General features: G+C 44.2%; 1 protein-coding gene across 7 annotated transcripts in view; it reads right to left on the bottom strand.

The window, feature by feature from the left end:
• Window positions 1–16,362, bottom strand: part of LEKR1 (leucine, glutamate and lysine rich 1) — a 225,113-nt gene that overhangs the window by 8,149 nt on the left and 200,602 nt on the right. For 4 of the 7 annotated variants that reach the window (XR_006718605.1, XR_006718601.1, XR_006718600.1 and 1 more), the window contains 3 exons: window positions 7,000–7,105; window positions 6,212–6,286; window positions 5,349–5,458 (listed from right to left, as the gene is read on the bottom strand). The exons of 1 other annotated variant lie outside the window; for it this stretch is intronic. Coding sequence is in view for 1 of the 6 variants with exons in the window: in XM_045503163.1 (XP_045359119.1) it covers window positions 7,023–7,105 (83 nt within the window). In the remaining 5 variants the exon portion in view is untranslated. 2 more of the 7 variants (XR_006718602.1, XM_045503163.1) reach the window with 2 other exon arrangements.

Below are 16,362 nucleotides of genomic sequence, written 5' to 3' on the forward strand. Positions count from 1 at the left end.
TTGTATCTAGCAGAAAGCCTAACCTATAAATTGCAAACCAGCTCACAAACGTGTTATTTCACCTGCAGGGTATTAAACAAGTTTTGTTTTGTTTGTGTTTTGCTTTTTTTTTTTTTAGTTTATTTTTTTTTTTGAGAGAGAGCGAGAGAGAGTAGGGGAGGGACAGAGAGAACGGGAGAGAGAGAGAGAGGGGAAGAGAATCCCAAGCAGGCTCCTCACTGTCAGCGCAGAGCCTGACACAGGGATCGAACTCACGAACCAAGGGATCATGACCTGAGCCAAAATCAAGAGTCGGATGCTAACCTGCTGAGCCCCCTAGGCGCCCCTGTTTTGTTTGTTTTTTAAATCAACTGTCAACATGTAAAACTAGAGGATTTCCCATTAAAAAAAAAAAAAAAAAAAAAAAAAAAACTCCACTAAACCAAATCCTAGATTTCAGCTTTTCTTGGGGAAATAGAAGCAGAATTGCTGGCACAGCTGATTGGCATTTCCCACAGCCCACTGCTCCCCACCACCCGCTAGCTGTTTACCACCCCAGGCCAGCCATGCCCAAGGTTTCCATTTCCCTGGTGGCGTCTTCCCACTGGGAGGCCTAGCGTTTCAAATAGCAACATCCTTGAAAAATCAAACCAGTCAGAGAGCAAATGCCTGATGGATGCTCAAACGGGGTTGGGGAGTGAGGGTATTTGGTCTCTTATCCTAAGCTGGTCTACGTGGCCCAGGTGTGGTGAAGTGGAGTTTCTGTCTTGTAAAACGAGCACAGGATCCTTGTCAGGATTCAATTAGGCGACATAATTAAACCTTGCAAGAGTCGACACTTGGTAAATGCTAGCTCTGAGCAGGACATCCCAGGATGCTTGGGGCACTTCTGACAAACATCTGTAGTTTAAACTCACAGTCCAGGAGCGCCTGGGTGGCTCAGTCGGTTAAGCGTCCGACTTCGGCTCAGGTCATGATCTCATGGTCCGTGAGTTTGAGCCCCGCGTCGGGCTCTGTGCTGAGAGCTCAGAGCCTGGAGCCTGCTTCAGATTCTGTGTCTCCCTCTCTCTCTGACCCTCCCCTGTTCATGCTCTGTATCTGTCTCAAAAATAAATAAACATTAAAAAAATTTTTTTAAACTCACAGTCCAACATGAGGTCCCTGTAAGCCACCAAGCACCTTCAAAGGATCAGGCTCAGGAAGAAAGGAAAAGAAGGACGCAGGCTGCTCCCCCCCCACAAGACTGGAAACCCAAGGTGGACACAGATCCTCAGCGTAACACGGACACTGTTTATTTTTGGTGAATCACTCCTGTGTCACCAGGAGTGCTAGAAAGCTGGGGTAAATGTGATATGCCAAGAGATGTCTCTTTGTTTTGACAAGGCCACATGTAGCAGATTTGATGCGTACCTGTGTCTGCTCCAAAGAAACATGAACCAGCGACAGCCCAGTGCATCTGCCTGAGTGCTCACCACCAGTGCAAATACACAGCCAGCTTCCTGCAGACAGCCAGCGACTGGGAGCCTGAAAAACCTATAGGAAGGCCTGAGTTTCTCAGGGGTGGGAGGGAGGCAGCCGTCCAGCACCACTGTGACCCAGATTGGGGCTATCTCTAAGGATATCACCAATCCCTAGGAGCCATGCCCGGGAAAGATCTCACTGCTTTCTTCTCCCTGCCAAGGGTCCCGCCCAAGGCAGTTTTATAGGAAGGTGTCTTTCTTCTGAGAAGGAGACTATCCCCGGGTCCAGCAAAAGATGAGTAAATGATTACTGGATGCTGTAAAAGGATCTTGTGAAGTATTTCTGTTGTCCAACAGAAAGGATCTGGTTTTTACCCATCTGTCTTTTTAGTTCATTTGTTGCAGATAGAAGGCTGCAAATGCCTTTTAAGGATCAAGGTTAGGGCTTACTTTGGGAAATGGGGTGGCTAAGGATTTGGGATTTCCCCACTGGGTGTTTCCTCCATCTCATGACCTGACAAAAGCAACCGTCTGAGTCACACAGCGAGCGGACTTGCATTGAGGAAATAATCCATTTGCTATTATAAACTAGGGAGGCCCTTAGGAAGAAAACCAGGCTGTTTCCTGGGTAGGCCTGCCCTAAAGTGGGGCAAATGATACAGCACTGGGGATGTTGAAATGAAGAGGGGTGCATTTTTGACGGGGGAACTTGAGGTCATTTAGGCTTAAGCTGTAACCAAGGCAGAGATTCTGAACGAGGGTGGGAGGGTCCCCAGGGAGCTGTGGATTCAGGGAAGTTAGGGCTGGATCTCCAGATGTGTGTGTATATGCCACAGATTACTTGGAATGTTGTAGGAAAGTAGGAGCGGCTGACTTGATGTCAGGGTTTCTCAACTTCAGCACAAGTGACATTTGGGCTGGATCATTCTTTGCTGTGGAGAGCTGTCCTGTGTGCTGTAAGGGGTTAGCAGAATCCCTGGCCTCTACACACTGGACGCTGGTAGCACTCCCCTGCCTCCCAAGTTGTGACGGCCAAGAATATCACCACTGTCACTGTCCCCTGGGGGCAGAACTGTCCCTGGTTGAGAACCACTGAGATAGGAGAGTTCCTGAGGAGGCAGAGAGGAAGTATGAGGTGAGCCGCTCCCTGGTGAGGCTCCCTCACAGACCTACCCCTTGTTCTTATAAGTCATCACTGTTTTCATACCTCAGCATCAGGCAGCTACTTATACCTTCTGACCAAATGTTTTGTCCTGACAGCTAGTCAAACATTGGAATTTTCTCTTTTTTTTTAAGTTTTTTTTTTTTAATGTTTATTTTTGAAAGAGACAGAGAGAGAGAGAGAGAGAGAGAGAGAACAAGTGGGGGAGGGGGGCAGAGAGAGAAGGAGACACAGAATCCAAAGCAGGGCCCAGGCTCTAAGCTGTCAGGACAGAGCCTGACACAGGGCTGGAACCCATGAACTGAGAGATCATGACCTGAGCCAAAGAAGTCAGATGCTTAACCGACTGAGACACCCAGACACCCCAAATACTGGAATTTTCTTAAGTGAGGTGGGGAAACAGATAAGTGGGTAAGGCTCTTCCTCTGAGAAATATGAGTATCTTTTGGGGGGAGGTTGTAGCCTTGGAGACAGCACAACAGCTACTAGGAGGAGCCTAGGGTCATACCAGCAAGAGCACAAAGGAGAAAGGTAACACAAAATGAAACAAAAGACATATTTTTCCTTAGCGGGTTGTGTTCACTGCTTAATAAGCGAACACATCCAAACTCAGGAGAGGTGCACACCTATTCTGGGACAAGCCCCGGAGCCATGGGTAGAGGTGGTTGAACAATTTGGTGTGCAGGGAGGTAACCCCCATGTATGACCCCCCCGGCCTCTGGGGGCCGGGGCCATCCATCAGTCACAGAGCCGCCGGCAGACAGGTGGAGCTGTGAAGAAGTGCATTTGCTCAAACACGGCAAACGGTGTTGGAACAAGCCACCACTTTCTGAAGCTATTACACTCTGTCAAGTCAGGAGCTGAGTCTGGGGGATGCCCAGGTGGCCAGAATTCACTCACGGTCCAGGGCCCGGAGGACCTGTGGGATTGTTGTTTTCCCTCATTGAGGCAGTAAAGATTGATTTTGGATGTGGTGACTGAGGCCCAGCGCGTTAATGACCACAGAGGGACGTTCCTTTCCCACGCTGCACTGCACGCAGACAGTAGAACGTAATGTAAGGCCCCTTCGGGCATGACTCCTTCCTCATCACATCATTTACTGGCTGGGGCCCCGGGGCCTGTGGAGGGTGGACGGCTGAGCAAAGGCCTAGGGTTTGGCGCAGGGCATCTCAGGCCCAGAGATGAGAAGGTCTGCCTGCCACAGGAATAGCCCCTGGCTGCTCTCACATTTGACGTCCTGCATTTGGCTTCGGGGAGCCGGCTGGGGACCTCTGATAAGCAAGTCAAAGATTCGAGGCAACAAGCAGCTTGTTGATATCCCACCCTCCTCTCTGACACCAGGAGAGAAACTCACTGGCAAGGGATGGAGCTGGCCTTTGCAAGGCACTGTTCCATTAGAAGCCAGACATCCTAACAAAAGCAAGAATGACAGGAATGAAAGTTTCTGCGCTGACGCACAGATACTGACTGAAGAGGTATTTATCATGTTGGCTTTGCACTTCTGAAGGCAAATCTGCCAAACAGATATCAAAGGAGATGGGGACCCCAGGCGAGGAGGCACGCACTCTGCACTCAGAGCAGAGAGACTGAAGGAGTCTCTCTCCCAGCTTCACTTTTCCCACCTGCAAGGCACAGGTCATAATGCCCGTGGCAGCTGCCTTGCAGCATGGTTGAAAGAACCAGTTTAAACAGAGGCTCTTGTTTTGTTTTGTTTTTTAATGTTTATTTACTTTTGAGAGAGGAGAGAGACAGAGCATGAGCAGGGAAGGGGCAGAGAGAGAGACACACAGAATCTGAAGCAGGCTCCAGGCTCTGAGCTGTTAGCACAGAACCCAATGCGGGGCTTGAACCCATGAACCGTGAGATCATGACCTGAGCCGAAGTCATATGGTTAACCGACCAAGCCACCCAGGTGCCCCCAAACAGCAGCTCTTAGCTTAGTCAACTGCTGGGCAGGTTTCAGTGGGGCTGCAAAGCCCTGAAATTACTAGCACGAGCATTTTGCTTCTACATGATTATGTGCATCTTCCTGGGGAGAGGGTCACCGCTTTCACAATATTCTCAAGAAATATGATTACCCTGGAAAGATTAGAACCATTGGTCTGGATAATGCGTGAACGTGATATATAACTGTTATCAGCAAAGGTTTTGGAGGAGAAAGGGACACAGAGGAGCACCTACTCTGTGTCAGGGTGTGTGGGGGACACACAGAGAAATAAGAAAACATGATTCCTGGCCCCATGGAACATATGACAGATTTTGGACAGAAGACTAAAACATGAAAAATCAAAAAGAAAAGGTAACTACCAGCAAAGCAGCTGAGAGGTCGGAAGAACTTAAGTGCCACATAAATTCAGAAGTGGGAATGGTCTGGGCAGGAAGGAGGGCAGGGTTGGGCTCAGGCAAAGGCAGAGAAGGGCCTCCGTGGAGGAAGGCTGGCCCCAGGAGAGCCCAGGCCCCAGAGCTTGAAGGGTGAGTATAGAACACTCTGGCCGTGGGGCCCCCTGAGCGGGACTAAGGGTCTCAGAGCAGAGGTTCTGGGTGATAGTCTATCCCAGATGCCTCTTCAGATATCTAGCCAGTTCTTGGTCCTTCAGCCTTTGCCTCCTCAGAAGGAGCTGAGGGCTTCCCCTGGAGAATCCCCATGGGGGACACAGAGCCTGTCCAGGATGGACATTTTCTTCCCTGGGGAGATATCCTGGTGACTCACAGGTGCCAGGCAGGAAACGCTTCATGTCTAGACTTACTTCTTGCTGTGATATATCCAGGCTGCCTCCTCACAGTTAGCAAAGTCCCACTGGTCAGGCCTCATGGGGCCAGCACTTAGTTACCCCAAACACACAAAGCAAATAAAACACTGGAACATGGAGAAAAAAAATTAGAGATAATTTGGCATTTCAGAAAAAAATACTGAAGTGTTCCTCATGAGAAAAATCAGAACCTAAATGTCTTTGCACTTATCCTATGGTGTGGCAGTTTCTAAATTCTCCACATGGCAGGGCCACCATAACCCCTCCTATCCCCAGGGCTCCTTCTGGTCCTGCTGTGACCCTGGTCCCACTGACTGACTGGGCCACCCCTCCCCAAATCAGCAAGGCCGTCCCACAAATGACATCTCCCCACTCTCCTCAAAGGGGCTGAAAGGGTTTTCTTGGGAACTCTTGAGATCTTGCCACTGCCCTGCAGATGTAAAGATCCTATAGTTTTGTTTTTGTTTTTTTAAATATGCTTTTGAACATAGAAGTTGACTCTGGCAACCAGTATAGGACCACTCTCCCCACCTTGTACCCTAATACCCATGTCAAGGGAGCAGCTAATTATCTACCTTCCTGATGATGCAAAGGGAATATTTTAAGAAATCTGATCTGTCACACCCTAAGATGATTCCCCCAGTAAGGGAAGCAATGGGGATCTGAGACCAAGCAAGTCTCTTGGCCTCTTTCCAGAAAGAGTGGACTCTGCCATTTCCTGACCATCCTCCTTTCTTCATGGGTACCTCTTCCCCTTTATGACACTCTCCCATCCTAGGAACTCCTCCCTGACCCTGACTTTTCATATCCCCCAAGTGCAATCAGACTTGTGTTACTTTGCTTCTGTCCTTAAAACTTACCTGTCCCCTTTGTCATGCTGTCACTGCCTGGCTTGATGATGGAGGTATCTGCGGAAGGAATCTCGTCTCTTCTTCCTGTTCCCAAATACCAGAGGTAACTTCAGGGCCAATGGCCTCATTTTTATCCACTGTTAGCTAGCAGGAATAACAAGACTGGGAGATATTGCCCTAAGGGGTGTCCTCTTGGGGATAGCCAGCCTCCTAACATGACACCATGTCCTGATCCATGTTTGGCATCCCCCTCAAACAAAGCTAGGTGACAATCTCTTTTGGCTTCTCTCTTCTGCATAGGGCTTACCAGGCAGAAGGGGATCTCTAGCCTAGCCGAAGGCAGTGTGCAGGGCCTGGTTCTGGCCCTCTGTTGAGACTGCTTCCAGTCCGCTTGTTTCCTGCTTGCCTTTAATCAGGCAAAGACTGATTAACAAACAAAAAAGAAGTGGGGAGGGGAATAGGCTAATACTCTGGTAGCCTCTCAAGGTAGAACAGGATAATTTGTTTTAATTATTTATTCATCCTGCCATCAAGCACCATGCATTATGGCTCATACTTACAACTTCCCGTTTGACCCTTAATCAAAGTCTAATAGACCCTGGGTCTCTTGTCATTCCCACTGATTCCTACTTCGGTGTGGTGGGGTGTGGTGGGGTGGAGTGGAGTAGGAAGGCAGAGGTGGGAAATGTATTTGGGTTCAGGGTTAGGTATTGGTGTTCCTCCCCACCAGGTGACATGGTATGGTAGATAGTTTTTGGTTTGGGCTGGCTGTGCCCTGATTTACCTCTGGTAATTACCTCTCCCACACATGGGAAGCTGTTTAGTCAAGGTGCCTTCCTGTCCCTGGCCCCAGGGCAAGTGCTTGAACCTGGTGAGGTTGGTTGGATTTGCCTTCCCTGGAATCTGAAATTTGAGCCAAGTCATCAAAAGACGGAAACCAATTGGAGCTTATTCATTATTCACAGCAGTGTACCCAGGTGACCCTGCTAAGAGGTCATGTGTCTTAGACCCTCGATTTTATGCTGCTTCCTGCCCACTGAGTTTCCCAGTTCCTGTCCATTATGTTCCGGTTTCTGAGCCTGATTTCCCAGTCATTGAGAAATCAACTGTTTTTCCAGTAAATTCCCTTTGGGTTTAGCTTAGCCAGGGTTGGCTTCTGTCGCTTGCCTCCTAAGGAGACCTAACTCACACCCACAATGAACCTAGGTTTCTGAGTGTTCCTGAAGTCACACTTGGTTTCAGAACATCACCCCAAAGCTGTGCTAGAAGCCGATGAAGCCTTTACATTTACCCTGACTCTGCAGTAATCATTTCCCAGAATTTATCTTCTTAGCTGCCAAGCCCATGCTACTTATTAGTTGACTGTGGTTTATAACTCGCCTCTGGTTTCTTTCAGTATTTTTCAGTTTAATTCAGACTGGGCCAAGTCTCTCTACCCCATACCTAGAGAACAGGCTTGCTTTCCACATGGTCTTCTGCTTGACGCTCCTCCAACTTATGCTAGGGAAATGTAAACCAGGACAGCATTTTTGCAAACCCAATTGGAAAACTATAGTCAAGAGCTTCTAAAACCTTCTTTCTGAAATAGTAATTCAACTAATTTTGAGATTTATCCTATGAAAATTATCAGAGGATCATAAAGATGAGTAAGCATGTTTATTACGGTATTATTTTGCAGTAGCAAAAACTTGAAGACAACCTGAATGTCCAGCAGCAGAGAAATGGTTAAACAAACAATGGTCTATTCATATGATATATGCTACGTTCATTCAGGATCAATCACAGTTTTGCAGAATATTTAATACCACGAGGAAAATTCCCATACTATCTTGTGTATCAGGGGGAAACAAACAAACCAGGACACAAAAATGTATGTGCAGGATAATCTCAATTTGTTTTATTCAAATTGGGAAGGATTGCACCAACATATTAGCTGTGGTACCTCTTGATGGGGTGAGTATGTTTGGCTTAGTAGGCTGTAAACTCTTTGAGAGTAGGGATTATTTCTTATTTCTTATTATAGCTCTAATTTCTACCGACTTCAGGCACATAGCTTGCCTATCGAAATAATAAATGAGTTTCCTTATATTTTTCCATGGTTTTCTTTTCTTAATGTTTATTTATTTTTGAGAAAGAGAGAGAGAGACACAGAGAGAGAGAGAGACAGAGAACCAGTGGGGGAGGGGCAGAGAGAGAGGGAGACACAGAATCTGAAGCAGGCTCCAGGCTCTGAGCTGTCAGCACAGAGCCCAACACAGGGCTTGAACTCATGAACCATGAGATCATGACCTGTGCTGAATTTGGACGCTTAACCAACTGAGCCACCCAGGTGCCCCTCTTTTCTTTTCTTTTCTTTTTTTCTTTTCTTTTCTTTTCTTTTCTTTTCTTTTCTTTTCTTTTCTTTTCTTTTCTTTTCTTTTCTTTTCTTTCTTTCTTTCTTTCTTTCTTTCTTTCTTTTTTTCTTTTCTTTTCTCTTTTCTTTTCTTTTCTTCCTTCCTTTTCTTTTCTTTTCTAAAAAATTTATATCCAAAGTAGTTAGCATATAGTGCAATCTGATTTCAGGAGTAGAATCCAGCGGTTCATCCCCTACACAGAACACCCAGTGCTGATCCCAACAAGTGTCTTCCTTAATGCTCCTTGCCCATTTAGCCCATCCCCCCACTCAAAACCCCTACAGCAACCCTCAGTTTGTTCTCTATATTTAAGAGTCTCTTATGTTTTGTCCTCTCCCCTGTTTTCATATTATTTTTGCTTCCCTTCCCTTATGTTCATCTGTTTTGTGTCTTAAATTCCACATGAGTTAAGTCATATGATATTCGTCTTTCTCTAATTTTGCTTAACATAATACCCTCTAGTTCCATCCACATTGTTGCAAATGGCAAGATTTCATTCTTTTTGACTGCAGAGTAATATTCCATTGTGTGTGTGTGTGTGTGTGTGTGTGTGTGTGTGTGTGTGTGTGTGTGTATGCCACATCTTCTTTATCCATTTAACTCTTGATGGACATTTGTGCCCCTCTTTTCTTTTAAATAATGAAAGCACATTCCATGTGAAATCAGAAAAAAATTTTAGCCAATAAAATTTTGGTACATGAGGTTTGTTGAAATCCTGGTCATGCTTCGAGGTTGTGACAGTTTTAAAATGTGGCAACAATATTTGATTATTCCTTCCACAGAGAGGTGGAGTCTGTGTCCTGTCCTTTTAAATGAAAACTGCTTCCACCAATGAGCACAGCGGAAATGTTCCTATGTGATTTCTGAGGGAAGGCCATAAAAGGCCACGCAGTTTCTGCCTTGTGTGCTAGGAGCACCAGATATGGAAGTCCTGGACCTCAGTGTAAGAGGTCAACCACCCTGAGGCTGCAGCACTGGAGAGGTCATCTGGGGGTACTATGGTTGACATTCTAGCTGAACCTGTCCTTCATTCCAGGTATGCGGCACATGAAGCCATCCTAGAAGTGGATGCTTCCAGCACTCTGTTGTTTGAGTCACTCCCAGCCAACTGGGGTTCCGACAGTATGGAGAAGAGACTGCCCACATTGTGTTCTATCCAAATTCCTGACCCACAGACTCTCTGAGTGGCATAAATTGGTGGTTTTTCATGCCAGTAGTCTGGGGTGCTTTGTTAGACACCGATAGATACCAAAACAGTTTTCCTCAAACTTTTCCCTCTTTCTGAAACCTTCCCTGCTCCTTTCTGTCCTTCCCACAATTCTGACCCCCAAATTAAACTATTCATTCTTGTCTCCAAAAGCCCTTTCTTATAACCTGTATCAGAGTACTGACTCATCTTGTCTTTCTCCAGATGATGAGAGTTAAGGGCAGAAGCTCTGTGAGTCACTTTTGCCTTTTCAGAGCACCTAACAGCCTGAATCTAATGGATGGTTCTTTTATGCCTTGTGCTATTAGTATAATGCACAAGAGAGATGGAAATTGACAGAGAGGTCAATTTTGGTGTGCATGTCAGACTTCCATGGAATTCTGGCCTTTTCCTTGATCCAGGGCTACAACTCAATACCATAGTGGGATGGCATTATATCTGTAAAGTGTCCCAATGTCTTAGTTTATTTGGGCTGCCATAACAAAATACCACAGACTGGGTGGCTTAAACCACAGGAACTTATTTTTTCACAGCTCTAAAGGCTGCAAGTTCAAGATCAAGGTGTTGGCAGACTTGGTCTCTCTGAGGTCTCTCTCCTTGGCTTGCAGACTGCTTCCTTCTGTGGCCTCACATGGTCTTTCCTCTATGCATACAAACCACTGGTGTCTCTTCCTCTTCTTATAAGGACACCAATTCTATTGCATTTAGGGTCTCATCCTTAGGACCTCATTTAACTTTACCTCTTAAAAGGTTCTATCTCCAAATACAGTCATAGGAGGAAGTAGGGCTTCAACATATGAACTTGAGAGGTTTGCAATTCAGCCATAACACCAAAGGATACAATGGATTCTTAGTTTTATTTGCACTCTCTGTAGTTGTAGGTGTCACTGAAAAGAAATAATGAACTCACGGATCCAAACTCGATCCATAAACACTTTCCTGGTTTTAAGTTCCAGGCTTAGACCATGCTTACTCTCATACCCTTTCAAATAATGACCTGTTGAGGTGATAGCTGTCTATGCTAACTTGTCCTTCTCCATGTCCAGTGACAAGATTTGATTTCATGGAGGTTTTATTTATTTGCTTGTAATTTTGTTTGATGCCCAAGAGAACCTCCAACAAATCTTCAGTATCACTGTCAGCCGCAAAACAGCGCAGATTGCGAAGGCATCCCCCACACTCTGCTGTGTGTAAGTGGGTGTCCTTCCGTTGCAACCCTGTCAGTTCACTGAAGCTGAATAAAGTGCATCAGTGAAGAGGCTGGGGAAAGAAACTGCTGAGAGTGATCCGAGAATGATTTAAGGAAATGCAGGAACGCCAGGAGCTATAGTGACTAGCAACTACTTTTTGGAATTTTTCTTCTTAAATTAATTCCATGCAATTTCCTTTTTGGTCAGCCCCTGTTGTTTTTTTTTTTTATTTTTTTATTTTTTTATTTTTTTATTGTTTTATATCATATTCCAAAAGTGAGTGAGAGAGAGAGAAGAGAGTGAACACAATCTTCTCTGAGTTGAACTGGATTTGGGACAATTTTATATCCCTCTGTGAACTACAGGTGCTGAATATTCAACATCACACATTTACCCTTTGCAATTCAAATTAAAGTGCACCTATCTGGCCATTTTCACCCTTGTTTTCAGCTGGTCTTTGTCACACTACCTCATTGTCATTCCTCAGGCCTGGCCCACCTTCCTTTCACCACTTAAGGAATGAGAAGGCGGTTTTTGTTCTGATTCATACTATCACTAAAGCTCCACAAGAATCAATGGGATCTCATTTTCACACAATGCGGCATGTTTACACAGTTACCACCCTGCCTATATGGAGGGCTGGAATACTAAAAAGTTCTTTATGTGAACGTTGGTTCTGAAATGCATTTTATCTGCCCGTTGAAGCTGGTAAGAATTTTGTTCCAATCTGTAAGAAGGCTTTATTCTTGCTCTACACTATCAAGCTCTCAAGATTTTATCTTTCTTGAATTGCCTACAGGTAGGATGAGATTCAATTTGCTAAGAGTCCTTGTTTTTGACACAAAGACAAATACGCACTCCTGTGCTACTTCACGAAGCAATGATTCATTTAAAACAAAAAAAACAAAAGACCTCTCAGGATCAGGAATTCTTCAGATAGAGAGAGTGAAGCCAAGTCATGCTTTCCTTATTAATTTCAGTATGCTCTCTCTCTACTGGTTCACTTCAGAAAAGAGGTATAATTACTCTCTTTATGAGTCAGACTCATAGCGCAGCACCTGTTAGAAAATTAAAAAAAATATTTTCCCCACATCACATTACAAAGGGAGGCCCATTGTTTTTGCGCAGTTGCTGGTATTTGCTCCTTTGCCAAAATGACTGTTTTGGAGGCTTTAAAAGCCAGAGTGTGATAATGAAAAACAATGACTAGAGACATTTCCAAATGCCAATACATAAAGATAGTAACATGAACTTGATAAACTCTGATTTTCATTCCTTCTAAATTGTTCATAGATTAATAAGGGAGAGTCTGTTTCTCCCAGGCATGGCAAAGTGGCAGATACAGGCAGTTCAGAGCTGTTTCCTAAAAACACACCCCAGGTAGTTACTTATGCATTAGGTATGGAATTCAGTCAGTGCCAACTGTGGAAGAAAACTCAACATATTTGAGTATATTATGGGCATAAAAATTAAAGAATAATTGTAAGTAAGTAAAACAGATATCATGGCATAAAAATGATCTAGCTCAGGGAGGGGTAGGGTGTGATTAAAAATCTTTACAGTCCATTTTTTTGACTAAATGTTGTATAAAGAGATAAAGGTCAAAATATTATTGTTGTGCAGATGATAGATGGAGTGCTTGATCCTGATGCCAAACAAAAGACAGAGGGTCGACTCTCTCCACTTTGTCATGCTTCCCCAGCAACATCAAAGGGTGTCTCCGTACAAGACTAACTTGAAATTTACTTTCAACAAGAAATGCATGCTGCACAGTTCCTTATCACCTGGGGTACTGCAGGGAGAGCTCTCCCAAGGCTTGCACCCTGCCCAAAGCACAGGTAACATTTCCAGGCCTCTGCCATGTGCATAGTGGGGAAAAGCAAACAGAGCAGAGGCCGTGTGGTATGTGCCCTTGGCCAATGATGACAGCAAGTAAAATGCAAAGAGCTCGGATACGGATAAAACTTTTTGTCCTGTTTACTTAGGCTTTTTTGATTAATGTCATTTTTTTATATTCCTTTCCTTTTCTTGAAGCCATGAATCAACACTGAATGAATTAGTGAATTATTGGTTGAACAGGCAATATGTTCTTCATCTCTTGAAGAAATTTCTTATTTCATCTATTTCTTTACAAAATAATTATGAGGTCAACAGTTTATTAATGACAAGGTCGATGGAGCACCTGGGATTCATTCAACTGGAGAATTATTTAGGAACAATCTGAAACCAGGCCAAGAAACATTTTATGGTCAAATACTGAATTGTGATCTGTAGAAAAACAGGGTTTTTATCTCCCTAAATTTTTTTTTTTACAGTATTTAGTAAAAGAAAATTAACCATCTGGTAAAGATGTTTCTTAATTCACTACCTGAGCATAATGACTGGAACAAAGAGCTTCATACATGTTTGTTCAAGGAATAAATAAATGAACAGACACTGATACAAAATTAAAAATTACCGACAACCATTTTGTTTAAAAATCAGCATTATTCTTCAGGATTAATTTTAGATAGCAATGTTTGTTATAATTTACTATGGACTAAAATTAACCAAAGAATCAAAATAAATAAGACATATATCCTGGGTTTCTTCCAAACAGAAAAATATTTTTTTCATTAAACATTCTATAAATTTGCTTCTCCCAGAAACAGATGACTAAAGGAATTCTCTAGCTTTGAATTCTTATATTAGAAAAAAATATATTTAAAATAATTACACTAAACTTGTACCTTCACAAGCGGCAATGGGAAGAAAATTTAAAAACAAAATAAATAAAAGAAAGGTAATAAGAAAGTTAAAATTCAGGTCTCCTGGGAACTAGACACAAGACAGAACTAGAAGTATGTGTAGTTTATTGGGGCAAACTCCTTAAAAGAGAGAAAGAGCAGGGAAAACCTTCAGACTACAGCGCAGGTGAGGCATCTGTGAGCAAGAGAAGGCAGAAAGGAGCTTTGGTGGTACAGAGCTGAGTAAGTCTCAGGCAGTCAACTGGGAGTCCCCACTGAGCAGTCCTGCACTGGCCAGAAATTACAACAATTCTCAGTTATTGCCCAGGGTCTTCCTGGAAGCATATGGCTTCAGCTTGGAAACCAAGGCAGATCTTGAAGGCTCCAATAGCTGAAGGCTGTTAGTGAACTCTTACCCATTGGAGCAGGTACTTAATTGGAGATGTGAATAACATTCTAATGTGGCTGCCACAGTTTGCTCCTTGTGCCACATGGGTTTACTTGCTTTATACATTTGGGGCACAGATCTGCCAGGGTTCCTGTATTTGTCATCTACTGCTGTGTAACAAGTTATCCCCAAACTTAGCAACTTAAAGAACACAATTATCTCATTCAGTTTCTGAGAGCCAGGAATCTGGGAGTAGCTTAGCTGCATGGTTCTGGTTCAAGGTCTCTCATGAAGTTGTAGTCAAGATGTTGGCCAGAGCTGGAGTCATCACAAAACTTGACTGGGGCTAAAGAATCTGGTTCTGAACTCATGTGATTGCTGGCTGGCCTCAGTTTCTTGCTGGCTATTGGCCTAAGGTCTCCATTCTTCTTCACGTGGGCCTCTCTGAAAGCTGCCTGTGTGTCTCATGACCAATTGTAGGTAGCAAGTTGGCAAGTGATGTGAGAGAGAGACTAAAACAGAAGGTGTGGTCTTTTATAACCTAATTTTGGAAGTTACATACCATCCCTTCCATCATATTCTATTGGCTGCACAGACCAACCTTGATCCAATGTGGGAGGGACCACACAAGGGTATGAATATCAAGAGGCAGGGATCATTGGGGGCTGTCTTGGGAGCAGGCTACTGCAGTTCCCATGAACTTCTCTTCCTGAGGACAAACTCAGAAAAGGGAAGTAAGTGGGACAAACTAAAGCCCCTGCCACAGCAGTTAGTTTTAGGGTCACAACTGGTACTCATCATCACTCTCCTCCACTGTCCATTCCAAATTTCCCCAGTCACCTGCTATCACCTCTGCTAGTCTTTGTGGTTGCCAGCATGGCGACACCTTTTCTCACCTCCTGCTACCTGGGTACAGGGAGCACAAAGGAACCCAAAGAGCCTGGTGACAGCTGTAGCTTGTAATTCGGTGGGACTCTCCATGTGTCTTGGGGTGAGAGTGCACCCCCTCTGGAGACTGGGACTGCTGACTCTGCAGGGCCCACAGTTGTAGAAACGAGATGGAAAACTTATGTCAGTGGGCCACTGGAATGACTGTAAGTGGGGCCACTTCTGTGTCCACCCTTTGGTTCCCAGACATCTGTTTGCTTCCAACACAGTGCTTTCCATAGGTCATCAATTGAGCATATACACTGCACTCTGGAGGATTTGGTTGAACTAGATATGCTAAAAGGTTTACCCAATAAAAATAACCAAAATGTCAGATAAAATAACCAAGAAAACACTTTTAAAAGAGATCACTGAGGGGCACCTTGGTGGCTTAGTCGGTTAAGTGTCCGACTTCGACTCAGGTCACAATCTCATGGATCGTTAATTCAAGCCCTGCATGGGGCTCTGTGCTGTCAGTGCAGAGCCTGCGTTGGATCTTCTGTCCCTGTCTCTCTCTATCCCTCCCTCGCTCTCTCTCTCTCTCTCTCTCAAAAATAAATAAACATAAAAAAAAAAAGACATCACTGAGATGGCACAAAAGTAAAGCATCAGCAGAGATCAAAAACAAGATAAAAGTAACAACTTTGGGAGAGGAGAACCAAAGCCAGCTCTCTTTGTGTTAGGCCCACACAAAATTGGAAATCTTTTTTTTTTTTGCTACAATATGATTTAACAATTCTATACATACTCAGTGCCCTTAATCCTCTTTATCTATTTCACCACCACCACCCCTGCCACAACATTTGAAATCTTATAGAAGACCCCTACATGAAGCAGGAATCTCAAAGGGCTTTACCTTCAATTAAGGGTGAGTAAAAAGTGAACTGCTACACAGAAGGGGACAAACCACATCTGATTCTATTTTTATGCTGGGGGAGAGTGGTAGGAAATCTCACTTGGGAATTTAGAACTACAGCTTGGCCCTCACGTGGCTTTTTGCATGAATTTATGTTATACCACCTGTATCTGAAAAACTGAAAGAGGAGAATTTTAATTAAAGCACTCTCAGAATGTTTGTATAATCAATTGGGAGGAGCAAATGTAAATATTTTCTGGAAGAATGCAATCTCAACTGAGGCCTCGAAGAATTCCTATAGATAGAGTTCCAATGAACATAAGCTCACATAAAGCCACGCATAGGTATACTCTGCCTTCTCTCCTCCCCTGCAGGAGAATAAAGCACCGTGAATGAGAATGAGCAGACACAGGCAGCAAAATCAGATCTGTAAAGATGATAAGACACAGAATATAAAATAACCATGTTTGGTA

This window comes from Leopardus geoffroyi, chromosome C2 (genome assembly GCF_018350155.1).
Source record: "Leopardus geoffroyi isolate Oge1 chromosome C2, O.geoffroyi_Oge1_pat1.0, whole genome shotgun sequence".
In the NCBI taxonomy this organism is placed as follows: domain Eukaryota; kingdom Metazoa; phylum Chordata; class Mammalia; order Carnivora; family Felidae; genus Leopardus; species Leopardus geoffroyi.